This window comes from Heptranchias perlo, chromosome X, assembly GCF_035084215.1.
Source record: "Heptranchias perlo isolate sHepPer1 chromosome X, sHepPer1.hap1, whole genome shotgun sequence".
Lineage (NCBI taxonomy): Eukaryota > Metazoa > Chordata > Chondrichthyes > Hexanchiformes > Hexanchidae > Heptranchias > Heptranchias perlo.
In genome coordinates, this window is record NC_090370.1 from 4,091,852 (window position 1) to 4,119,644 (window position 27,793).

Below are 27,793 nucleotides of genomic sequence, written 5' to 3' on the forward strand. Positions count from 1 at the left end.
GGGCAGACGTCAGACTTGGTCTAGTGCCTCATTCAAAAGATGGGACCCCTGACAAATCAACACTCCCTTAGTACTGCACTAGATTACATGCTCAAGTCAAGGAATATGTGAGATGTGTGTGACCCAAGTGTCCAGAAGCAGCAACCTTATGAGAGTGTAAACATGCAGCATATGCAGGTACCGTGCGTGGGCAATGTGTTTGATGTTTGTTGCTTGCTACATATTATGAGCTACAGGGTAAGTGCATTGTGATGGCAGCAATGCAGAATGCAGCAGTAAAACACGGGGATTTGGAAAGCAGATGAGCAGTTGCTATGGAGCTGGAAATTGTCCCTTTATGATGCTTACATTGAAATTTTATTGAGGTGCTTGTAAGACAACACTGTCACCTTATGCAAAGTGCCAGCAACCTTTGGCAGCCTTGCATAGCCCAGCAAATTCTTCCTCACCTCCCCCAGGTGTGGGCCACAGATCAGACAGCGTGGACTCACTTGATCGCCTCCATCCAAGCTGTCCTGGCAGTATTCTTGACAGGAAAGCACCCTTCTGCTCCAAAAAGATCCATCCTTCTACATAACACTTCCAAAGCAATGTCTTGGAATGGTGCTGTTCTGCCTTTATGCTTTGCTTCTGCCATGTTTTAAATTTGTAGCCAGTTCCCTTTTAAGGACGATTAGCAGTTTTTAAAGAGCTGATGCTGAATAACCCAACCCCTGACCCATGCATGTTTCTAGTGTACCATGTGCTCTGTGTTAGGAGTGCAGAACAATTATATTTAAATTAAGACTGCATTATAGCGAAAGGTCAGCGCAGTGCAGTGCAGGCACATGCAGCATCTGAACAGCAGCAGTCCCAGCCCTGCTGCGACTGGACCGCATTATCGGACACAATATGCATTCATTTTAAGAGGCAAAATGAAGAAAAGAGCATTGCTTTTTGATGAAATTTATTTTATTGCTGGTAGATTATTGATACATATAGTGAAGCTCCAAATTGAATGACCAGCCTTCAGCTATCAACCTTTAGTGATAATCTGAAAAATAAAACATGATTGTTGAAGACACATTCATTGTTTCTGAAACTTATTTCCTTCCAATTGTGCTTGAGTCGATAGGCCTGCCACTCATAACCTCACCTTGCTTTGACTTTAATGGAATATGGAGCAGTACTAATTTACATACAACCACTGCAGGCCACCATCTCATTTGATACTGATTTTGTCAGTCAGGAAACATCAGGTCAGCTTCACTTCTGGAAACATTCTCTAGCCTGCGTATTTTATATTATTTTCAGAAATTCACGAGATAGGTTCAGATAAAGGGGGCCCTTCAGCCCACTTGATCTAATTCATCCAGAATACCAACCTTACCACCATCCATTACAGCAGCTGGTTCGTAAATGAGTCCATTGCCCTGACCTCAACCACCCTTCCTTGTAACCCCATTCTAGCATATTATGATGAGGAGCTACTATGAGGACTGAACACTATTAAAGCTCCTCATTGTGTTGAGTGAGCTACTAGAGATGGTGGTCCCCTGAAGTGAAGGATTGAGGTGAGTATAGCATCCAGTAAATTACCCCGGTGCTAATTCATTTCTTGCCATTGGCATGTGATCCAAATAGTCTTAAAAACGTAAATGAAGTTAAAGATTGGACTGATTTTATCGAAACATATTTATTGATGGTTTATACCTAAAAGTATCATTGTTTTTTTAAAGCAAATATATATATTGTATTAAAAAAGTACTGTTGTATGTTGAAATATTGTTACAAGAATTAAAAATATAACATGCAAACTAAAATCCTAACTCACCTCATTGATCCAGTCTACCTCAGCTGAAACACGGGTCCACACTGTTGGTTTCAAGTAGAACCGACATCCTCCTGCATAGATAAAGCTGGTCACACCATGGACATAGTACCTCCCACCCCGCTCACAGTTCAGAGGACCACCAGAATCTCCCTGTGGGGAAGAAAAAGAGAGAAATCCCATTGCCATTCTGTTCCTCTAAATACTACTGTCTCTGTTAGAACATAGGAACATAAGAAAGCATGGTACAGATTGAGTCATTGATCCATCAAGCCCATTCCTTCCACACAGCATGTACGATCTACCCAATCATCAATTCTATCCCACCCATTTAATCTCCTGAGGCTAGGTTATCCATTAATACTCCCTGATAATACGAATTTAATCAAGTGAAATTCCAAAATATTCATCCGCTTTTCAACCCTGCTCTGCTGCTCACCACAGCCAACATAACTCTCCCTGGCCTAAGTGCCATGGGAACTATCATGTCCATGGAGCATTGAATCATCCCATTATATGCCTATCTGTGTGAAACAAAAACAGTTGTTTTTTGTTTAGCGATAATAGCCCTTTCAATAACTAATATATTATATGTGGATAAGTTGCTCTCAACCCATTTGGCGTTAAGTGGAGTAAAGTATATCAAATCAACATTGAGCACTCCAGGTCAGGTATAGCAGGCATACATGCCACCTGTTAGCGTTTCCTACTGACAAGTCAGCACTTCCAGGCTTCCGTTTGCTTGTCAGCTTTTGCTCAATGCATAATTTAAAGTTCCTGCTCTGCTTCCATTGCGCCAGAATATTCCCAAAATATTTGCTGCATGTGTGGCCGTGCGGAACTTGTGCGCATGTGCAGCTGTGTGACCAGATGATTCTCACACTGTATCTCTGACCGTTTGATACATCAGACAAATATTGGCAAAGAGGCCGAGGTTTGCTGCAGCCGTGGCCCCGGTATTTTGGCAGCTGGGTCAGCTTTTGATAATTTTTGATTTAAGGCAGAGTTGGCAACAATTCTTTTTTAATAGCAAACTTCCATACAGGCCACCATCAACATTTCATGCTGACAGGTTTTTTTATGCGTTCCATCCGCGTATTAGCACTTGCTGACAAAAAAAACATCCTGGCCACTGCCCCAAGGTTGCCCCATAAATGCTGCAGCAATATCATCGCGCATTGGCAGCCGTGGAAATTGTGCGCATGCATGCCAGCCCGTTTGGCACTTGCGTGTGTACACCGCTCCCGCGTTGACATGCGATGAAATGATTCCCAGAAATGTGCAAATGCTTCAATCCTTCAGGACGAGACATCCCATCCCCCTCCCTACTGAAATTGTTCATGTAAATTGCACTGCGGAGACTAAACAATATAAAATCTAATAAGGTAGAGGTGTGCAGTAGAGACAGATGTAAAATATACTGGAGAGACTAATGCAAAAAATACTGGAGATAGTGATGTAAAATATATTGTCAAGAGTTATGCAAAATGTACAATCAGGGAGGTGATACATAGATACCAACCGTCAGTGTTTGACTGCTGCTCTACAGGGCGACAGAGGTGAAGGGCAAGGAGAACAGTACCAGGAACCAATGACTAGCATTGGAGCTGCCCTTTCTTAAGCTTGCTGAATAGGATTCGGTTTCAAGCATGCAGACCCTCATGGTTCCAGAGCGCAGTTGTGGTTTTTATCCACAACAAGAGGGATCTGAGTGAGTCCCAAAGCTACTGGGTTCTCGGTGGCTTTTTGTCATGACACACAAATGCTATAGAGGTCCACAGAGTAATCAGAAAGGAACAGTCTGCATTTTGCTCTCATGAGGAATGTTGAAGAACAGGTTGTGGCTTCATACAAGATTGCAGAGCATTGTGAAGTTTAGGGAAACCCTCTTACACTGGGTTCATTGATTTTCAGAGGCCTTTCATTCTAGTGCCTCCTGCAGCCAACATGAAGAAGCTGGAAGCTATGGGGGGAAAAAATGACCAAATCTTGGATATTATCTGGGATGTGTTCTCCAGCTCCAAGATCCATGTAAGATAGACAAGAGACTCACTGAACCTACCTCCTTCAAAAGAGGAGTCAGACAAGGTTGTCTGCTGTCACGCATCGTAGATAGTCCTAGAGTGTCTTTTCTGGGCATTTCTGAAAATATTGCAGCACATCTTTTTGCAATTGATATTGCGTTGTTGGCAGACTCGCCTTGGGATCTAGTGAACTCAACTCAACATTTCTGGCTTCAAAGGCAGAATTAGAGTAGACTCTAAAATACTGGAAAATGCACCACAAAATATCAATAATTTAAGTTTCCCGGGGAGGGCATGTCTCCAGACAGCCCCTCCCCAAGGAAATAAATCTCCATGTTCAGTGCTCACACCCCCCCCCCCCCCGCCCCCCCATCAGAAATTTCCAAGTCTGTCATTCCAAAAAGCACACTTCTGTGTACTATAGTTTTTTCCCACAATACAAGTGAAGGAACATTGGGTGCATACCTGCAGCTTAAGTTACAAGTTCAAGTCCCACTGCACTCTCATTTGAACTATTTTTTTCAATTGTCATAGATAAAGGCATTGGGTTTTGGTTTTCACAAAAAGACAAACTAAATTGCGGAAAGTGAGCCCCAAAACATTGATAAAAATCCCGTGCAGCAAAAATGAAATTTAACTCATACAGTCTCCTTAAAGGATTGGCCTTGGTCACTGGTCTATATCCAGGGCTGTTTTTGAGCTATCAGTTGTTTTATTTTTAAGCTTGTCAGCTTTGTTGAGTATTCTAGGTTGGCATATATGGGCATGGTTCGATCCAGATTCCTTGATACTACCACCCTGATGTGCCTTAACCCAAACCTCAGAACAGCTTCAATTGTACCACTGAATTTTTGTGATTATTTTTTTATTATTCGTTCACAGGATGTGGGCGTCGCTGGCAAGGCCGGCATTTATTGCCCATCCCTAGTGAGATTTTTACAACTGAGTGGCTTGCTAGGCCATTTCAGAGGGCAATTAAGAATCAACCACATTGCTGTGGGTCTGGAGTCACATATAGGCCAGACCGGGTAAGGACAGCAGGTTTCCTTCCCTAAAGGACATTAGTGAACCAGATGGGTTTTTACGACAATCCGGTAGTTTCATGGCTATCATTACTGATACTAGTATTTTAATTCCAGATTTTTATTTAATTAATTGAATTTAAATTCGCCAGCCGCCGTGGCAGGATTTGAACTCGTGACTCTGGATTTTAGTCCAGGCCTCTGGATTACTAGCCCAGTAACATAACTATTACGCTACCGTACCTGGTATCACACCTGTCTGTGTGGGACAGGTAATTTAGTTCAGGCTACCCAAATTTATTTCACATTTACATTCTTATAACTGGCAGAGAGAGGCAAATTTCACCTCATAGGTCTGGGCTGGATTCAAATCCAAGTTCCTGGTGTAAAAGGCCAGCCTGCTGATTTATTGCACCGCATAATCCCCTCATTGTATGAATTAATGCTATTTATCCAAGCCAAAGATGTTGGTTCACATTTTCACTATTGGATTCTCCACTGGGTTTTCATGACATGCTCACAGTAGAACTTTGAATTATGTGGGTTAGTTGGTACCAATCAAGGAATTAATTTCACCCTTTACTGCAGTTTCTTCTAGCATTGCCAAGAAAGGGCCATGGGACTTTGATTTTCTCAATATAAACTATTACAGATTATTATTTTACTTCTTAATATGTCCCATGGAAGGAAAACATCTGAGACCATTACCTGACAGCCTGAGACAAAACCATCTCCTCCTGCACACACCATGATGTCTTTCACATAGTAGCCCCAATAGTCAGGTCTGGAACAGGTTCTGTAGTCAACAATCTTGATGGGAGTCTGCTGAAGAGTAGGACTAACTACACCACCATCTACATTGAGGAAAAATATCCAATGAATGCTACTGTTACATTTTTTTCATTTATCTTAGTTATGGTCCACATTTATTCTATGGTCTCTATTGCACTCTGAATTTGTCTTTCTTGTTTCCCTTGAGTTACTTATATTTTACTATACTCTCTTGTCTCTCCCTGCAACTTTATGGTGTTGAAACCAAGTGCCTCCTACTCTAAGTCAATTCTTTCCCAAGAACTTTAAACTGTAGAATGCCTCGCCTCCCTCAGCCTTTCTGCATTTCTACCAACTTTTCAAACTAAACCTTGACATCCCCTAACTACGACTTCTTTTGATTTTTCTCGTCTGCTTTACAATTCTTTTCAGTCTTGGTGGTGTGCTGTGTGTGGGCGAACTCCTAGGTTTCTCAAAAAAATGGGAACACCAATAAGCAGATTGAAGAACATTTGATGGGACCCAACTGTTAGGCCTACATGTATGAATTTCCAAACTATACTGATGACCTTTGAATGTCAATCAGTATGAATTAGGGCAGTTTTGTAATGTGGATTAGCACCCACTAGGAACTGCCGCGACCTCATTCCATTTAGGACCCTTACAGCCAGCAGATAGGGATGACTGTCACCCCATTAGTCTGGGCTAAATTTGAAGCAAGGTCACAGAGGTGAAAGGAGAGTGTGCGATCCTAGTGCAGCAACTATCCTGAGAATCATTCATTTTAATCGTAGACTAGGCATTGATTCAACATGAAGACTCTTAAAAACATGTCTTTGTCTGTTTTGTCTTCTTGCTTCTTCCCAATTCCCAGTGTTGGCTGATCTGACTCATCCTTCTGCTAGAAGGGTAAGTGAATAAGGTACAGACACCATTGCAACATGCAATACCAATGGCATTGTGCTCAGCTGGCATAAGCTGCCCTTCTTGCTGGGTGAGATGAGCAATGTATTTGGGAACTTTTTCCAGACAAATTCTTCAATTGAGCATTAGGTGACTTTTTATTAAGACGTTCATGTTTCACCTGGCTGACTAACATGAATAACTCAATTTGAAGAGCTAGCACCAATACAGATATGATGGGCTGAATGGTCTCCTACTGTGCTATAATTGCTATAATTTCTATAATACTGTGAGAAGAATTTGTAAGCATAGATCCAAAAACACCTACTGTATGTGTAACCCCATCCAGTGGCAACGCACAGGTAGTCATTTGGCAGGACCTCTCCCTTTGGTGGCAATAATCCAAGCTGCACATTTTGATTGAGAATTGCTTCTTCAGCAAGGTGAACCATTGCGATGTCATGCCTACATAACATATGTAGCGTTTCAATGTATTATTTAGTAACAGAACACAACATGATTCTATAATTATTCTAGCTAATAATAAAAATAAATCTACAGCACCATATTGAAGGCTCTAGAAACTAAACCAAGAGCCCAGAGTCCTTTGTTGTACAGACTATTTCCTTTTTAAAGACATCAAGGGGGGATAAGGACAGCAGCCTGCAGTTCACATCGCTCTGGTGACTTATATCATTCAAGGTATTGGCTATTAGGGCTGTTGAGAAACCACAAAATGGCAGCTTACTGGACTAGCAGGCCAGATTTTAGTTTTTTTGGTGAATATTTATGCTCATCAAGACAAGGAATCTTAATGCTAGGGAATGGAACAGTTTCCTATTTTAATTACAGCGTGAAGCACTCTCAGGTTAGGTACAACACAGCCAATTGCAGAATGAAATTCCCTCTTCTGGATCACATCAAAGCACCTTAGCCCCAGTGTCAGAAGAGGTTCCCTTATTGCACCAATGTGACGTTTCCATTTCCCCGCACCAGTCATCCGCATAGCGTTTCTGAGTGAGATTACCAATTTAGTGCCAATTTCACAAATTAGTGCCAGTTTTGTGCTTTGGGTTAAGACTGCCCAAGATCATTTCACACGGGACTTTTATCTTCAGCAGAGAGAAGAGATCTGCATCACATCTGTTGAGACTGCATTCAAACCCAGGTCCCACAGGTGAAAGGGAATTGTATTATCCCATCCTGCATCCCTTTGTCCACCCTGACTGCCACCTTTGCTAAGCAAGAACTAGAATACCATAGATATTTAATGTTAACGGAAACATTTACACTTTCGAATGGCCAAAAGTGATGGCTCATATTTATTACCTGTATATTCCTGTAACTCTTTTACTTCACCTTCATTGCGCTACTTATCAATTCAATATTGTTGGGTTTGACTAGATCATTGATGTCACTAACTCAAGATGCCATGACTTCCCTTTCCATTTGAAAATAAGGAAAAATGTATGGATTTAATGTCACTTCTCAAAAAGACTCATACAGCCTGATAAGTGGATGTAACTGGAGTAGAATACATAATTGCACCTTTGTGAGGTTCTTGTTTGTGGCTTGATATTAAAGTTAGCTGCCTTTATCCTGCTTCGGATTGAACTAAATTTCATTGCAGCCATACGTCCAGTTGTATCATTTTTGATGTACCTAGACAACAAGATGGCCACCTACAGATATGAAATATATCCCACTTGTGACTTGAGACTGATAACTTACTTACAAATGCTTGGCTCTTGGGTTATCAGATAGATTATGGGGTATTTCCGACCTCCCATGCATACCTATTGCATATGTTCACTATCCATATGAGAATTTTAAATTATTTTCACATTGCTGATAGATAAGTAATTTGCCATATGTTGCACTTACCCAACGGAAAGGTCTCCACTCCACTTCTTATTGATCACAACTTTATCGACATATATGTACTGTTCGGGACCTTCCGTCTCATAAATGTTGTGGTCACCCAATGCAACACGGAATGTCAAACCTGGTCTGTTTATCAAAGAAAGAAATTTTAAGCCATTTCAAAACAAAATAAGGTCAACGATGGTGTATGGTGACCGTAAATTTCCAGATAGTTTTGAGGACTTTATATTGGTAAAACAAGACAAAACATTCATCAAGATCTGCATGAAGGGTAATGTAAAAGACTAAGCATATATACAATGATCGATTTTACAAGCTGGAAAATAAAAGAGAATAGGAGGGAAGAATGACCCCTACCAGGGTGGGGAAAAGTATGGAAGACATTCCGAGTGATTAATGCTTTTCTGTTATTCTTCTTAACTGTGCATCAGAAAGTGTTAATTTTCTGTTTTCTTGGATGATTTTTTGGCTATATACAGTGCTCTATTATTTTCCAAGATATTCTTGCTGCTCTCTTCCTTTTCTGGTTTCCTTGAGCCATGCACCAGCTGTGGATAAGTGGGTGGACAATCTACTTCCACGTCTTTGTTAGTGCCACACACTCAGAGGTGGATTAAAGTAACCCAGCGATGACTGCCCTTCTGATCTTTCCTCCTCAGGGGGAAACAGCTGCCCTCAGCTTAGTGCAGCTCCATGATATCACGAGGACGTCTTTCGTGTGTGCGTGCGTGCTCTTGCGTGGGATGGCCCACCTCACACCATTCTATGACTCTACACAGTGAAGGTCAGTGGAACCCCCTCTTGCTTATTTTAGTAGTTAATTAACTCCACCCAATCATCAGTTGCAAAGCTTTTGTTCTTGCAAATTTAAATTGTTTTTATGGACAGGTTCTCTCTGAAGAGGAAAAACAATAAATAAGGCCTACAAAGCCCTGTAAGGAGATGTTACAAATTCTGTATGAGTTTCATTAAATGTCCATTGGACTTTTGGTGATGGGTAGACATAACAAGAGCTACAGAAGGAGAAAAGATAGAAAGTAAATGTGAGAGAATGAAGGTTACGGAAAAGAGAAAGAAAACATGCCTCAAAAGAAGGTTGGCAGGCAGGTTGGGAATGGTTCTATTGGAAATACTACAATAAGATTCATACAAGATGTGAGACAGGCTACAAACTACAAACAGTCATAAGAGTCAAAGAATCAAATTACAATCATTTACCGGTCTACACAGTGACCAGCAGTCAACACCCATCTGGGATGAACCAGAGTGCCACCACATGTATGATACCAGTAACTAGATAAGCCTTGAAGCGAAACCTGTTTAAAAAAAAAATGGGTTAATTGTCCAGAAACTCAAGTTTTGAAATGTATTTTCTTCCCACATTCATTCAGAAAATATTAATATCAAAGGTATATGAAAATTAATTTCATACAATATATGAAAATGGATCTTAATTGATTTAAACTTCCAACCCAGAGACTCCCATTTGACACTGAGAATGGGCTTCCTTTTTTAAATCCGGTAATTGATCATTTTCACTATTGCAGAAAGATAAGAATAGGAAACATTTCATACCTGCCATGGCCAAGCATTGGGTCGAGCTTCAGTTCCTCCGATGATACGTTGATTCTCCGAGCATTGTCCTGCAGTGAAAGAATTAAGACAACATTTTGTGAATATATCTGTTGTGCATTTGTCGAGTATTGCCACTTCGTATACAGAGTGTATGTCACTCATACGATGGCTGGTGCTGAACTACGTACTTGAGAACCCGTTCACTGCTTAGTGGAGTTTAGATTTATGTGAAATTGAATAACCACACAGTGGAATATGTAATCATGTGCTCTACAATATAGTGTTGCATGTGTTACAATATAGGATCTGATACCATTGGTCTTGATTACAACACCTTGCTGCCTTCAGATGGCACATGTGCACAGTTGAGCCGCATTACAGATGACAGCAGTTCTCGGTCTGTATTACTTCCCTGTACCAATACAAAGAAAGAACTTGCATTTATATCGCGCCTTTCATGTCCTCAGGATATCCCAAAGCGCTTGACAGCCAATGAAGTACTTCTGAAGTGTACTCACTGTTGTTTTGTAGGTAAATGCAGCAGCCAATTTGCACACAGCAAACTCCCACAAACGGCAACAAGATAAATGACCAGATAATCTGTGTTTTAGTGATGTTGGTTGGGGGATAAATGTTGGCCAGGACTCCGGGAGAACTTCCTGTTCTTCTTTGAATAGTGCCATAGCACCTTTAACATCCGCCTGAGAGGGCCTCGGTTTAATGTCTCATCCGAAAGACAGGCAACTTTGACAGTGCAGCGCTCCCTCAGTACTGCACTGAAGTGTCAGCCTAGATTATGTGGAGCAGGGCTTGAACCCACAACCTTCTGACTCACAGGTTTATTGGTATGTAGATGGACTGCTATCAAAATGTCACCCTGCTAGGATTTGAGGTGTGCTAATTTATGAAAAAACTTTCAGCAGCTCTACATATCGCTCTTCCCAAACTGTTTCCTCGATCAGTGAGTAAAGCTACCATCCTTTGATGTGGCTTGGACCATTTATATCCTCGTATAGCAGGGAAGCGATCCATACAGAAGGCAGACCTTCTCTTGGAGTTACTTCATCAGACTTGCTCTATTATAAGTCTATGTGAATGTATAAGAGATTTTGAAGTTCATGTAAGATGAACCAGAGGAGTCCAGATCTCACTGAACCAGATTGAATCCATGTTGACCACATGAATGCCTGCTCAACATCTAGTTATACTGTAAAATATAAACATTTCTACTCACCAAGCAGGGCAAGGCCCACTAAGATTGCCAGTCTCAACATCGTGGTTGTTCTGCTGTTTGTGTGCAGTGACTGATCTAATGGTGTGGCTTCACTTTAATACTCTTTTGTAATCTAAGGAATTATGGGAATTGGCGGTGACTTACCTATTAATCTAGTAACTGTGGGAAAGACACCTACTGTACGGTGAGATACGTTGTAATACACATCATTAGTCTTTGTAATATCTCTTAATATGGGAAGGATTACAGCTGATTTCAATTCAAACAGCAAATAAATCAACATTTTGAATTTTTATTCCCTCCCCCCACCCAAAGGTGCTGGCTCCTCGCACGATTACGATTCTAATGCTGCCTGTTGCCCTCTTGTACCTTGCTCAGGTGGCTATTATTCATGTGTGAACCTGGACAGCAAGTGTCACAAGCTATTTGATTGCAGGGGGCATTACAGTTCTGTCCTCACCTGCCATCCACACATGTTCTCTCTCAGCAGGGGATGCTGGTTAGTGATCAAGAATGGGAATCTTGGACAATTTTCCTCTCCCAAACTCAAGGTCGCTGAAGTCAATTATAGCACTGCTATTCTGGTTGAGATCAGCCAATTAGGTGTCAGCCTTGGCTCTGGTAACACTCTTACCTCTGAGTTAGAAGGCTGTGGGTTCAAGCCCCACTCCAGGACTTGAGCACAAAATCTAAGCTGACACTTCAGTGCAGTACTGAGGCAGTGCGGCACTGTCAGAGGTGTTATCTTTTGGATGAGACGTTAAACTAAGTTAAACCTGTCCAACCTCTCAGGTGAACGTAAAAGATCCCATGATACTATTCAAAGAGAGTAGAGGAGTCGTCCCAGTTTCCTGGGCAACATTTATGCTTCATACCACCAAAAACAGATGATCTGGTCATTTATCTGATTACTGTTAGTGGGACCTTGCTGTGTGCAAATTGGCTGTCGTGTTTGCCTGCAGGACGAGAAAGGTGCTATATAAATGCAAGTTATTTCTTTCTAATTTTATATATATATATAGTTGCCCTCTTTTAGTTGAGATCTTTTCGTTGATACAAGTACAAATAGGAATGAGTTGCCTGGGCTTTGAAGGCCAGATAGCCCTCTTCTAAACTGTAAACCAAATATTTTAAACAATGAGAGAAACTTAAAAAAATAATAATTAGGGAGCAGTAATGCTGCTTAACATACATTACAAATAACAAGTACTAGTGACTGATTTGTAATCATGGAGAAACCCTGAAAATGTCTGTAAACTATTTGAGCTTCAGTCAATACCCTTTGATTGCATTACAGCCTGGAAATCATTCTTCATTATTCTGTATACATTTAGAGAAGCAATATCACTTCAACATGGTGGCCAAACCCATACTTTTGGTGTTTGTGTGTGTGCGCGTATGTAAATTTTTAAAAATCTGCTCCTTCTTGAAGGATATACAATGCTCCCATATCTACAGGGAGTCCTGTACTTTATAGGAAGAAAATCATATATGTTGGATATCGGACGGAAAAATGGCAGCTCGGCTAGATTAACAGGGTTTGAGGCAGTTGATTTACACCAGACTTCAAAATGGCTGCCTCATTTCTGGAAGTTAAAATGAGAACTCATGATGGGGATGCAACTCAAGTGACATGATTGGCTAAGCATATGAGTCATAAACATTGTTTTAATGCTTTAAGTGTCTAACAACATCACTGTTTATATGATGAGCATTCGTTTATGGGTACACATAGGAATAAGATCAGCAACTTACAGGAGAACTACAGTGACAGACTGTAGTATACTAGAAACAGCTGATTATCTGGGAACAGAATAGAAACAGAAATTCACAGCACAGGAAGAGACCATTTGGCCCATTGTGTCTGTGCCAGCCTAAAATGAGCTATCCAGCCTAATCCCATTTTCCAGCTCTTGGTCCGTAGCCTTGTAGGTTACGGCACTTCTAGTGCATATCAAAGTATTTTTTAAACGTGATGAGGGTTTATGCCTCGACCACCCTTTCAAGCAGTGAGTTCTAGACCCCCACCACCCTCTGGGTGAAAAAGATTCTCCTCAACTCCCCTCTAATCCTTCTACCAATTACTTTAAATCTATACCCCCTGGTTATTGACCTCTCTGCGAAGGGAAATAGGTCCTCCCTATCCACTCTATCTAGGCCCCTCATAATTTTATACACCTCAATTAAATCTCCCTGCGGCCTCCTTTGTTCCAAAGAAAACAACCCCAGCCTATCCAATCTTTCCTCATAGCTAAAATTCTCCAGTCCTGGCAACATCCTCATAAATCTCCTCTGTACCTTCTCTAGTGCTATCACATCTTTTCTGTAATGTGACCAGAACTGTACACAGTACTCTAGCTGTGGCCCAACTAGTGTTTTATACAGTTCCAGCAAAACCTCCCTGCTCTCATATTCTATGCCTCGGCTAATAAAGGAAAGTATCCCGTATGCCTTTTTAACCACCTTATCTACCTGTCCTGCTACCTTCAGAGATCTGTGGACATGCACTCCAAGGTCCCTTTGTTCCACTATACCTCTCAGTATCCTCCCATTTATTGTGTATTCCCTTGCCTTGTTTGCCCTCCCCAAATGAATTACCTCACACGTCTGCAGATTGAATTCCGGATGTAATTACACACAATCCCTCTCTCCCTTATTTTTCTTTAGTTTTGGTTGACTGATGCTTGAGGACTATTTTTTTTTAATCTCCGTAAGGTACTGAGTCTTGCTGAGGTACAGTTCCACGGGCACCTGCAGCCTCCTAGAAGCTCACCCAAGTGACACTTCATGGTGAGGCTAGACAGTGAGTGTTGCCAGGTTACTGGAACCTTACGTCAGAGCCCAATCTGCTGTTCACTTGACACCCATCCGCTTTGTGGTAGCAGTCACTGAATGATTAGAAAAGGGAACGGACTGATTTTCTCCTTCATAGCTCAACACAAAGGCCACTTGTAGCATACGACGACAGTCCTCTCTGAGATTAGCACAGGCAAGTTATCAAACCTGGGATCGCCCTGCTTTACATAGCTTGGCAAAACACCAGGTGATACATTTTCCTATGAAACCATCTCGTAAGCTCCACTGGGACATTCTAAATCAAATCTGCAACGCTTCTAGAGAAGTGAAACAGAATATTGCACAATTATCCCTCAACCATAGTTACAGGTTTAAGGGCTAAAGATGTCTGTTACTCAGACCTCCTTGCCCAACTCATTTATTCCTCAGCAAGGGGGTAAGGGGTCACAGTGTTTGCTAGAAGTAGGGCATTCAGTCTTTGGTAGAGGTCAGGAAGCTCTGAAGTAACATTTTTTACTCCACATTCAATGCACACGTATAGTAGTCAGCAGCCATTACACCTTCTGTATCCAAACTAAGGGATTAGGGAAGGATGAAGAGGAAATAATCAACAGCACTCTCACAATTAGGACATTGATTTTATTACAGCAATAAGTCTCTTTCAAAATCAGATAAGGCAAAAATAATATTCAGCAGTGTTCGATAGTAGAAAACAGCATTTACTAGGAACAGTTACAACCGCTAGTTATGAAAAAAGCCTTTAGGGAAAGTTCAATTCCAGCTCTGTGCTTTTTCCTCCTCCAACTTTCTCCCCTTACCCCAGGAATGACTCGCGCTGGAATTTGGATTGATGGGTGCCAATGGGCCTCTAGCACCTCACTCAGTCATTCTTGTGGGAGCTTACACAATAAATACCAGTGGGCTATTCGACTCCCACAACACGAGTCCCATCCTCATTCACTGGACCAAATACGATGTTTCCAGCAGGGCTCATTGGACATAAAAGACATAAAGAAAGAACCTGCATTTATACAACGCCTTTCACGATCTCAGGATGTCCTGAAGTGCTTTGCAGCCAACGAAGTACTTTTTGAAGTGTAGTCACTGTTGTAATGTAGGAAACGCTGCAGCCAATTTGCACACAGTAAGGTCCCACAAACAGCAATGTAATAAATGACCAAATAATCTGTTTTAGGTGTTGGTTGAGGGATAAATATTGGCCAGGACACTGGGGACATCAATGAAGATCAGGGATCCTGGCTGATTTTCCCCTCCTTTGCCCACTGAAACTAATCGTAGTGCCCTGACAGTTGCCCTAGCTAACAAAGCACAGACTGGGAATTGAACTCTGGCCTTCCTGATCTTTATGACTCAATACCACAGCAGGTGGTGTATTTTTTTCACTGAGCCACTAGCAGCATTGCCTTGCATGTTTAAATGAGGAATTTCTTAATACAGCAAGTTGAACTGGCAAGATTCACTAACCATTTACTCAATTTTACAATTTAACCTCCTTTCCTGCATTTTTAAAAGAACAGTCTACACTTTGCTGAAGAGAGTGGTCTGCACACTAAGCGTATAACAGGAAATGCATATTTCAGTTCGAGAGCTGCCTGCAGTGAAGTGTAGAATGGATTCTTCAGAGATACAGACAATGGGGTTAAAGTTCTACTGACGGTTAGATCTCAGATTTAGGAATTGGAATGCCATCTAGACATCCAATTTTCAGGAAATCAATATTCAATTCAAGAAATCATTGGGGGGGGGGTGGAATTGGTACAATAGTATTCTGCCCTTTGGAGGTCTTTCACATCCTATCTGAATAAGTTAGAATCTAGTACTTAAGTACTCATGGCATCTAATGGCAGATAATAACACCAGTTATTTCATACAAAGCAGGCTGTCCAATTTGAAAGCCTTAATATCCAATTGGAATATCAACAGCCCATTGGCTAGATGATTAGATTGATCACTGATTGCAGTACTGTTGGGTGAATCATAAAGTTACTCTTCCTGGACTAACTTAAGCTTATTGTAGTACAGGAGGATCTTCCTCACCACTCATCACTAGCAGGATACCGTGAGATGAGGACACAGAGGTTCTTTGGTGCTAGCTTACTGGTGGGATAGCATTGCCACATGTGCAGAAGGGCAGCCACACAGCAGAGCATTCTACAGGTCAGAGTATTCTAATAAATTTTAAAAAGCTTAGAAAAATATACACTCAGTTTTTGTTGCATCAATCCAAAATATGAAAAATTTAATTGGGGAAATTCTGAAATTCCTAACCCAGTCAACACAGCCTCGCGCAGTTAGATAGGCTCAGCTCGGCTCCCTCTGCAAGTAGGCTGAAGCCCCAATTATTACAGCTTAGGGATTTCAGATATTCCAAAGTGAACCTGAAATCCATTTCAACTGTGCTCAATGTGCAAAGTCCATTTTAAGCATGTTAAATTATCTTAAGTTATACAACTCCCGTGTACAGACCCACTTTTGCTGACCTCGCTCATCTGTGGAAATGCAACTGGCTGTAATCAACGTACCTAGAGAAAAAAAGTCTTCTGTGTTTACCCGTAAAGTTGATTCAGATGCTCTTCCCTGACAGAACATTTTGACAATACCAGAACTCTATAAATCAATCAATAACCGATTGGATGGGAATGACTGTTTGAATTCTAGGCATCGGAACCTTTAAGAGGACCCTGCTAGTAACGTACCTTCCATGATTTAATATTAAAGCTGCCTCACATCTGGTTATCTTCATGATAAAAGGGTCAACTGAGCTCAAGCGCAAATCCAAACCCAACAAAAACAGTGAAATAGGTTGTTTCCATGATCCATTCTGCTCATTTGTTGGTCAGTGCATTGCTAATAGGCACAAATGTTAAATGCACACTCTTCTAATTTTCCTTTGGCAGTTTTCTCTTCTGCCCTTCTGTAGATACCAACTCCTTGCTGGGCCATAGTTCCATAGACATCAGTCACCCTCTGGCCACCCTAAGTGGCCATTATTCGTGCATTAGCCTGGATGGCGAGTGTTGACAGGTTGTTTCAACATGGGGGAGGGGGACGGCATCAGTGCCAAACCCAATTCTGCCCACACTTGCACACTTTCTAGCACAGATCATTTAGTAGGGATCAGAAGCAGAAATCATAGCCAATTATTCCCCTCTTCAACCCAGAGGTGTTCAGCTCAATGGTAATGTTCCTATTGCCATCCCAGCTAATTCAGCGCAGACAGGGTACAAACTGGACACACTTGCCGAGTCAGTCATGGGAGGATGGGGGCATGCAGACTGCATTTTAGTGACAACAATGCACAGTTTCATCAGCTTATCTTCCAGATGTGGTGATGTAACCATGGGTAACAATCCTTTGTTACAAACATTTCCTGTAGCCAATCAAAAGTGGAGAAAGCACGTGTGTAAGGAAGTTCCCTCCAGGAAGCAACTTAGTACGTCTGAAGAGGACGAAAATGCAGCTCCCGCACTTCAAGGAAATAGTGATGTACAGGCAAATTGCAACACCAGCAACAGTGCCAGAGGGAACTACCCATTAATAAAACCTAGACGGAACAGCAAAAGCCCAACCATCGCCGATTAGGGTTACACTTCCCCTTTAGTACTTCCTTCCCATTTGATATATTATCCGTTAGCAGATTCATAATTTGTACTGATTGAAAAAGTATAAAAAAAAATCAAACCCACTTGTCACCAAATGTAGTCTTTCTGCTGGTGGAGTTTCACCTAGATAAAGGTGATTCAAGGAACTTTAGTGTTTCTTCTGATCCCCTTTAACATGGTCCTTCTGTCCTCGGCAACCCCTGTGCCAGCATCATTCCCTTGCTCACAGTGTAGATTTTGAGGTGACCTCTCTCCTTCCTTCCCTCCCCCTCGCCCCGCCCCGCCCCCCACGCTCTCATCTTTCTCCTCTTTGGGAGAAATGCCTTTTCTGCCCACGTCTCTCCCTGGTGAACTTGCTGAGAGATGGCATTTACATAGTAGTAGGGAAATAGCTGTGTCCTGCCATCTTATAGGGCAGTGCACGGTACATAAATATACTGTGCCAAACTGCCAACTTCAATATTTGTATTTTGACAAAATATACTGTGATATGTATAAAGCTGTTGATGCCTTCCCATAGTAGAGCTACAAATTGAATGAATAAACTTGCATTTATGTAGCACCTTTCATATCCTCATGACATCCAAGAGTATTTCACAGCCATGAATTACTTTTGAACAGTAGTCATTGCTGTTATGTAGATAAATGTTGCAGCCAATTTGCACACAGCAAGCTTCCGCAAACAGCAATGAGATAAATAATCAAATAATTTGTTTTGGTGATAATGGTTAAGGGATAATTGTTGGCCAGGACACCGGGAGAACTCCCCTGCTCTTCTTCAAATAGTGCCATGGGATCTACCACATCCACCCGAGGGCAGACGGGGCCTCGGTTTGACGTCTCAGTACTGCACTGAGATGTCAGACTAGATTATGTGCTTAAGGCTCTGGAGTAGGGTTGAACCCACAACCTTCTGACTCGGAAGCGAGAGTGCTATCACCTGAGCCAAGCTGACACAAACTGCTTTTGAACTTGCCACTGTCTCAATTCAAAAAGTGCACCATTCCAAACCAAGGGTACACAGACTGAACCAGGATCCTAACGCAAACCTCCAGTACTCTGTTCCAGTTGCCCTTCAAGGCCTAAGTTTCAATAGCATTAAATGCAGATTTTTAAAAATTGACTCCCCTCCCAACCCCCAATCTTTCTCCTCTTCGGGAGAAATGCCTTCTGTGCATTCGTCTCTCTTTGGCGCCCTGGCTGAGATGGAGCATTCACCACCCAGGGAACTGGCTGGCACACTTTCCATTTACTAGCACATTCTATTTAATTTACACAGTGTCTAGCACCAGGAGTCCCAGACAATTGCTTCCCTGGCATTGCATGCAGCATTTCACTGTTTAAGAAATTTGTTCAGGTGCCAGATAACATGGACTGATTGAGACTCCCCACCCTAAAATTTGAGGAATTTCAATCTTCCGCAGGAATTTTCAGCCACATTTGGCTAAGGAAAGGATCGAGGCAGCAGTTCAGAATACAATCTCCCAGCTCCCTTTCTTTCATTAACATATTTAGAAGTAAATGGATTGGACCACATTCAGTTGACAGTTCAATTCATATTCCCATTCACTTCTTGCCACATAATACATGCAAGTGCATCCATCAGATGGTATCAGACTTTGACACTGCCCTGCTTCGGGTCAAACACAGAATAAAAACAGACGATATACTGGATTCAATTCACATCAAAATCCAAATGAATCTGACACTTTTTCCAAGTCTTTCAGAATAGGGGGAGGTTCCTGAAAATTAATGCATTCTCTTTCTCAGTGCTTATGGAATTATTTTTAAATGAATCAAATATTCAACGATTGGGGGTGGGGGGGGGGGGGTGCAGAGATTAATTTTAAACATACAAAATATTTAGAAGAGGATAACTGCTGCACTCCCAGGGTAAATTGGACAGAAGTTTTCAAATTTGGAAAAATATAGCAGAGATCCTTTCGATCCATTTGAGATTTCTTCAAAAGACCATGAATAAATGCACAAGTCTGATTTGCTCTCAACACCAGAGTCCAAATCCACAGTCACAAAAGGTTTAATGGCGATAGGCTGGCTTTTAAATCAGGCCGCTTCAGTGTTGTCCACTCAATTATTCTGATGCTTCCTCAGAGGCAGTTCACCCCTCGGCGGCACTAGATGAAAGACCACTGCTGGTATGGGTCTGCAGAGTTGCATGGAGCTATGGCTGGGTTCTGCCCTGATGCAACCAAGCACTGATTTGTGGCAGAATTTTTTAACAGATTGTCCTTAAAAAAAAAAGGAAACAAAATTCACAAGTTAACAAAGTGTTTCTCTTTGCCCCCCCCCCCCATCTTCTCCTGGCACATTCTATTTAATTTACACAGCGCCTAGCACCAGGAATCCCACACCATTGCATTCCTGGCGTTGCACTCAGCATTTCATTGTGTTTAAGGAATTTGTTTAGGTTCCATTTGTGCTGGCTGCTCTCTAGTATCACATCCAAGCAGTCAATCTTTGGTGTTCTTGCTCAGAGACACCATATTTAGTGCTCAAGTCCCAGTGATAAAATGAAACCTTACTAATCCTATACAGAACCTTTGAAAAGGAGCTTTCATTCGCCTGTAAACCAGCAATAAGTCCTGGGAACACAACTAACGATGAGTCCAAAATATTTTAAAGTGAACACATATGGCATCACAGGTCAGGTATTAATCATTTTGCTGAGGAGCACAGGATGAAGGACTGTTCCTTTAACATACCAGAGCACATTAAGTTTCTACATTTCTTTATTTGGAAGTCAGATGCTCCTCCCCTAAATTTATTCCACTAATTTCCTGAAGTCCGTGATGCACAATGGAATATGGTTCCACCTATGCTGACAATCCACCATTGCATCATCCAAGTGGTCATTTGTCAGGTGTGATCAGAGCATTCTACTCAACCATGGTTTGGTGGAAGGGGGGGGGGGGGGCTGGTGGTCAGAGGGGTAAGAGAGATCACAGCTGGGTCTGATCTCGTCCAACAGCTACACACTTACATTTTCCAGTAGGGGTAATGGGATAGTGACCAAGAACAGAAAACCTGGCTGATTTTTCCCCTTCCTAGTCCAGAGGCACAGAGACTAAATGTAAGAAAGAAAGTAGAAAGAAAGACTTGCATTTATATCGCACCTTTCATGCCCTCAGGATTTTCCAATGCGCTTTATAGCCAACAAAGTACTTTTGAAATGTAGTCACTTTTGTAATGCAGGAAACGCGGCAACCAATTTACGCACAGCCAGGTCCCACAAACAGCAATGTGATAATGACCAGATAATCTGTTCATAAAATAGAATGTAGTCTCTGTACTGCCACCCCACCTGAAACCAGCCAACTTTAAAAAAAGAGAAACCAAGGTGAATGGCCAAGGCTCGCAGTGCAGGACGCCAGTTGAAAAATATAACATGATGAGAAGGTAAATCAAGAAGATGGGGTTAGGCAGCACCAAGCTTAGGTTTCAAAAGCCTACAGATTATAAAAGGATGGGAAACCGAGAATGGTAAAGATTTGCATAGTTTCGAGGTTCTGGGAAAGAATAAATTTGAGTAGGAGACTTGGGTGAGTTTTGTTTTTGACATAGTGAGGATGCAGGTCAATGTATTTGTAGCTTAGAAGGAAGAAGAGAGGAAAGTTCAGAGGATAACTGCCAATAGAGAAAGACTAGAAAGGTTAGTCAAAGCATTGCTTCTTGGTCAAGGTTTACAAGTGTCTCTTCCCATTTACAAGATCTTATATTCAACTTCCATCTCAAATAATTTTTAAAAAAGCTTCCTCGATGGGTCAGCAAGTTTATCCAGTGAGTAGCAGAGTCATCAGGGAAGGTCGTAGGTTCAATTCCCTGTATGTGGCAAGTTAGCTGATCTTAGCCAGGGTGACAGTGGCAGCCTCTACAATTAGTCTCAGTGCCCCGGGCTAGGGAAGGGAAAGTCAGCCCAGGTTCCCACTCCTGATTTCAATCACTGATTCCCGCTGAAGATGTGTTTGCAAAGGTTGGGTGAGGACAGGGTCAGCTGTCCCTGTGATTCTCCTGTGAAGGAATAGCCCACCAATACTCTCAATCAAGATTCACATGAAGAATGGCCACGAGTGAGGTAATGGAAGGCACCCATAGTATTGCACCCTAGAAATGTTAATACCTTTAGGACAGGAGGGGAGGGGAGAAAAGTTGTCAAACCACCACCCCCTCCCACAAAACACTATCGAGATGCAACACTTACATTTAAAAATCTCCAGCTTTCCTCTCCCGGCACGCTTGTGTCCTTCCCTTTGTATTTACATTGTTCTATTTGAACTGGGCCATACACTGCATGAAGACACAGCTGTCTCCCGATGTTGTGGCGTATTTCAGACTGGGTCGTGTATTCAAAATACTGGAAGTTTAAATGGAAAAAGGGAGTTATATCAAAACATTGTACATGCTCGATCCTTCCCCCCTACCCCTCCAAGCACTGGTCCCATAATAGTAACACTTACAAGCCAACTTACATGACTTTTGTTCTCTTTCCCCCACCAATTTTCTCCCCTCCTCTCCTGAAGGCATCAACGCCTTGCTGAGATATGATTCCACAGGTACCAGGCACTCTCTGGTACCTCACCCAAGTAGCTGTTCATGTGTGAGCCTAAACAGCAAATGTTGGCAGACTATTCAACCACCTTGCGGGGGGGGGGGGGGGGGGGGGCGTGGAGAGCAGGGTAGAAGGCACCACATCCAAGCCCAATCCTGTCCACACCCAACACCCCCACACATGTAATTCCAGTAGGGATCATCAGATAAGAGCTAGGAGTGGGAACTCTGTCCGATTTTCCCAATTGACCGGGGATCAAACCTAAGACCTTCCCTGGGTTGTATGGCACATCTACTCACTGCCTTAACTGGGTGAGCCAGGAAGCAGTCATTACATTTTTTCCTCCCCCACTTAAAACAGTAATTTATTTCCTCTCCTCTTTATCTTTCTAACTCAGTTGCAAGGAATCAGCCTCAAAAGCCTTCCCTGCACCACTTCCAGGACTTGAATGTCATCCTTGTGTCTTGGTGACCACAATTGGACAGCACTCAAGGTCAGACCATAACTTCCTCCAACTTAGACTCTATTGTCTGGCTATAAAAGTTCAGCATTCTATTTGCTTTGTTGATGGCTGTTCTTGAACATTAAACATCTAGTCTACTGATGCCCCCCGATCTCTTTCAACTTCATCCTTAGCTAACTCATCACCGAGCACAGAGTATTATATCATCCATGTTTCTACCTATGTGCAACACTTTACACTGATCCATATTAAATTTCATCTGCCGCTGGCTGGTCTATTTACATATCCTACCCAATTCTTGGGTTGTTGCTTCAGATTTACTGCCCCCCACCCCTTACATACAAGTTTGGTATTGTTTGTAAAGTTGACTAATTTGTCCTCCATGGGAATAAATAGATAATCTCGTTATTAGTACACCACACCGAAAAGGAACACCAACAGGTGCACAATGAACACTGCTAGCATTTTCAAATGACCATTGCCCAGTACCTGGTTGCCTCCCATTCCATGGCATGGATACATTATCAGAGGTTTCCCACCGTTATTATTTTCTCCCACATCCAGGCAGCTTCCCGTTCCCCTGTTTTTAATCTGCAAAACAACATATAGCTCGTCAAAAGTTCAGCAGTTCTCAATTTTTATGGTCTGTGCGACAAAATCAAATTGAAAAAAAAATCGGTAGTTAGGAAAGAATGCACAGCGAGGAGTGATTGCAAGATAGTTAACTCATTGATAATTAAATAAAATCACTGTTGCCTGGGAGCTGGGTTCAAACCCAGCCCATACTGATGGGTTGAAGGTTTCCTCTGTCTGATGGCTGCAAGGTTCCTACATGTCATTAGTTTCGGTAATCTTAACCCTGTGCATATGGGCCCACAGCACAAAACTGCTCCAAATTTAACAAAGGATGGCTGGTACGAAAATGTAACACTGGTGCAATAGGGACTGGGATGAAAGCACACTTAGGAGCAGGAGGAGGCCATTCAGCCCCACGAGCCTGCTCCGCCATGCAATTAGATCATGGGTGATCTGTACCTCAACTCCATCTACTCGCCATAACTCCATATACCTTGATATCCTTATCTACCAAAAATCTATCGATCTCAGTCTTGAAAGTTCTAATTGTCCCAGCATCCACACCATTTTGGGGGAAGAGAATTCCAGATTTCTACTACCCTTTGTGGGAAAAAAAGTAGAACTTTGTGGCAGAGTAGAACTTTACTGTGCAGCTAACTGCAATACCTGATCTGGGTTTGTCCACTAGTATCATGAACAGTAATGTCTAAACTTGGAACTCAAGCTCATTAATTGAACTTACATTTCTATAGTGTTCATTACATAGAGAAGGACATCTCCTAGTGTTTTACAGGGCAGCGGATAGCAAAGTGGTCACTAAGTAGGAGGGAGAATGGGACGAGGATGGAGAGGGGGTAAAAGCATGGTCAATGAAAAGGGTTGTAAACAATTTTACAACACCAAGTTATAGTCCAGCAATTTTATTTTAAATTCACAAGCTTTCGGAGATTTTCTCCTTCCTCAGGCAAATGTTTCAAGATCTCCTTGAAGCCTACGCATTTATACATATTGAACAATAATAAATGGTGTTTACAGACTGCCCCTGCAACTGCCCGTTGCCAAGGCAATCACCGTGTTCAGACAGAGAGGTGTTACCTGCAGAACCTCCGAATACACATTCAATAAAAAAACAAACAGGGAAAAAAAACAGAGAGAAAAAAAAACACAGAGAGAGGCAGAAACATCCGGAAGGCAGAGAGAGCCAGCAAATGACCCATTATATTAAAAACAGATAACATTTGTTCGCTGGTGGGGTAACGTGTAGCGTGACATGAACCCAAGATCCCGGTTGAGGCCGTCCTCATGGGTGCGGAACTTGGCTATCAATTTCTGCTCGACGATTTTGCGTTGTCGTGTGTCTCGAAGGCCGCCTTGGAGTACGCTTACCCGAAGGTCGGTGGATGAATGTCCATGACTGCTGAAGTGTTCCCCGACTGGGAGGGAACCCTCCTGTTTGGCGATTGTTGCGCGGTGTCCGTTCATCCGTTGTCGCAGCGTCTGCATGGTCATGCATGACCATGCAGACGCTGCGACAACGGATGAACGGACACCGCGCAACAATCGCCAAACAGGAGGGTTCCCTCCCAGTCGGGGAACACTTCAGCAGTCATGGACATTCATCCACCGACCTTCGGGTAAGCGTACTCCAAGGCGGCCTTCGAGACACACGACAACGCAAAATCGTCGAGCAGAAATTGATAGCCAAGTTCCGCACCCATGAGGACGGCCTCAACCGGGATCTTGGGTTCATGTCACGCTACACGTTACCCCACCAGCGAACAAATGTTATCTGTTTTTAATATAATGGGTCATTTGCTGGCTCTCTCTGCCTTCCGGATGTTTCTGCCTCTCTCTGTGTTTTTTTTTCTCTCTGTTTTTTTTCCCTGTTTGTTTTTTTATTGAATGTGTATTCGGAGGTTCTGCAGGTAACACCTCTCTGTCTGAACACGGTGATTGCCTTGGCAACGGGCAGTTGCAGGGGCAGTCTGTAAACACCATTTATTATTGTTCAATATGTATAAATGCGTAGGCTTCAAGGAGATCTTGAAACATTTGCCTGAGGAAGGAGAAAATCTCCGAAAGCTTGTGAATTTAAAATAAAATTGCTGGACTATAACTTGGTGTTGTAAAATTGTTTACAATTGTCAACCCCAGTCCATCACCGGCATCTCCACATAATGAAAAGGGTAGTAGGGAGATTTTTGAAGGCTGGGAAGGAGTGCTGAGGGAAGGAATTCTAGAGGGTGGGTATGAACGATCAGCCACCAATCACTAAGCAGAGTTTACCCCATATAATAAATTAGCATTAACTAAGAAATAAAAAGGTTTAAAAGAACAAATACATTTAAAAATAATTCGGTGTTATAATTAAAAAGGGTTCCGAGGGGACCACTGTCAGTAACCATGGACCCGCATGCTCCTGTCCAACACTGGCAAATTTGTTTCATGGATTTTAAAAATATAAAGTAAGGAAAATTATTATTAGGTTCAGAAAATGACAATTTGAGAAGTGCACAGAACAAGCTAGTTAATCCCCCATTTGTATTCTCAAAGACAAACATATTTAACCCTATTTAACCCTTTTGATGCTGTAACTCTTCCTATTACCCAAGGGTTTATCAGGAACATTGTTAAAATGAGAGGGGTGCAGAATATTTAATGGAGTCTTGAAATTACGCCATGAGTTACTAGCATACGAATGCTTGATGCATGCCTCTGAATACCTCTCTCCGTTAGTTGAAAATAGATTAACACCTCTGCTAAAATAAAAGAGGAATTTCAAGCCAATGCATTAAAGCATTCCCACACTTGCAACCTGTGGCACAATTTCAAGGCCTGTTAACGTTTTGGAAAAATGAATTTCAAACAGGGTTAAGAAACATCACTCAGAACTTCAAGTCAATTTTGCTTTAAACATACCAAAGCTTGTTATTTATTGCATAATTTTACTTACTGCCCCGTAACGTATTGGAGAGAAGTCTGGTATAAAGATTTCAGGGTAGACATTCTGCAGATACCAGGTGAAGTTCTTGCATTTTAAACGCTCCTTCAGCTGAAACCTTTCTGAAAGATCTCCGAAAGTTTTCTTTAAAAAAAACACACAGCAGTAGGTGAATATCAAATCTACTGGTACATTTTCTATTCAAGTGAGTCAGCAATTCATTCAGCCAGGATTCAATGTGAGTGGGCAGGACATCTCATTTTAAAACTATAGTTAAAATTAAGTCAAAAATAGGTTTCTGAGGGAGGCAAGGAATTACCAACTTGGAGGCCCAAGACTGGCTCCTACTGACAATTGAGCTTTAGTTTCCTCTGGAAGGTGAGTTTTGGTGGCTTGTTTGAGGAGGAGACTTTGGTTTGGGGGGGCGGGGGGTGGTCGTGAAGAAGGTTGGGAAGAAAACACGCCACTTCACACATTATTAAAAACTGGGCTGGGCCAAGCAAACTATTTCTGTGAGAAATGATGTACTCAGTGATTGTGAGAGAATGTTGTGTAGAGATTCCAACTGTATTTTTATTTTACCCACTTTACAGTATATTCTGATCACAATCCTATGGTTTGGCTAAATTCTACTCCCACACAGTGGTTACATTGGTGTATTGCTTCATGGGGCGTCATTATGTACTGGAAGGGAATGGAGAATGTCAGCCCAGATGGGTGGTCATGCCAAGAATGACAGGCAGGTTTGGTTCATGAGCAACATCTGGTGGGGGGAGTGGCAGAAGAGAAGAATGTGATAACGGAATCATTGCATTTGTAATTAAAGGAGCAGACAGTATCTTTTGATCCAAATATATCAAAGTAGTTTCATTGATTGATCAATCGATTGATGTGGACTTGTGTGTTTGGATCTTCACAGACAAAATGTTTCTTCATACATAATGTGGATCCTGTCTATCTCCACACTTAACATATACAATTGTATGCTGCACTACTGTCAATTGTAGATTTGAGCATAATGTTAGATTACATTTTTCAAGTGAACAAAATCCTCTGTTTCAAACAGTTTAGGGGTTCTTTCAGAATTCTGTGATCAAAGGACTGTTTCTCACTCAGCTTCAACTGTTATGTTAAATGCCACTGAAAGTGACCCCTACTAAATCATTTTTTCCTGAAATCAGGACTTCAAACAACCATCAGAAACAGTTTTATTTCTTCAGTAGTTATTCTTACAAAGGGTAATTGATGCATTATGGACTTTCTCATATTTTTGTTTAATATTGTCGTTGAAGTGTTTGCTGAACTTTGTGCTTCGTATCTTTATTCATATTGTGAGTAAATATATTAGTTGTTGTAGTCTGTCAAGGCTTGTCTGTGTTTAATATGCACCGTTCTGAAAGGTGTCTAGTGTAATGCAAGACCACGTTAGATTCAAGTAGCTTCCTGCAATTGAGGCAATTATTAACCCCTCTGGATGCGCAACTCTGCTAAAGTTAGATTATAGGAAAGAAACTACTTCTGGAACGCAAGGAACAGGGTCTACTTACAGGAACCCCTGTTAACCAAGCATCAAAAACAAACAAAAAAAAAAATCAATAAATCAA

At 41.9% G+C, this 27,793-nt stretch overlaps 2 protein-coding genes across 4 annotated transcripts in view; both read right to left on the bottom strand.

Moving 5' to 3' along the window:
• Positions 1–960: 960 nt before the first annotated feature.
• On the bottom strand, positions 961–11,263 carry LOC137307179 (chymotrypsin-like elastase family member 1). The gene is made up of 8 exons (XM_067976545.1): positions 11,224–11,263; positions 9,990–10,057; positions 9,633–9,730; positions 8,415–8,540; positions 6,859–6,995; positions 5,565–5,710; positions 1,814–1,963; positions 961–1,033 (listed from the first exon to the last, which is right to left on the bottom strand). Exons 1-8 carry the CDS (start codon positions 11,261–11,263, stop codon positions 1,016–1,018), a joined length of 783 nt encoding a protein of 260 aa, XP_067832646.1. The 3' UTR covers positions 961–1,015.
• A 6,676-nt stretch (positions 11,264–17,939) lies between these two features.
• The window catches only part of LOC137307177 (polypeptide N-acetylgalactosaminyltransferase 6-like), a 64,790-nt gene continuing 54,936 nt past the window's right edge, over positions 17,940–27,793 (bottom strand). For all 3 annotated transcript variants that reach the window (XM_067976540.1, XM_067976541.1, XM_067976542.1), the window contains exons 8-11: positions 26,202–26,333; positions 23,162–23,263; positions 21,862–22,014; positions 17,940–19,891 (exon numbers count right to left, since the gene is read on the bottom strand). In XM_067976540.1, the coding sequence (XP_067832641.1) occupies positions 19,778–19,891; positions 21,862–22,014; positions 23,162–23,263; positions 26,202–26,333 (501 nt within the window). In that variant the 3' untranslated portion in view covers positions 17,940–19,777. The remainder of the gene's footprint in view (positions 19,892–21,861; positions 22,015–23,161; positions 23,264–26,201; positions 26,334–27,793) is intronic.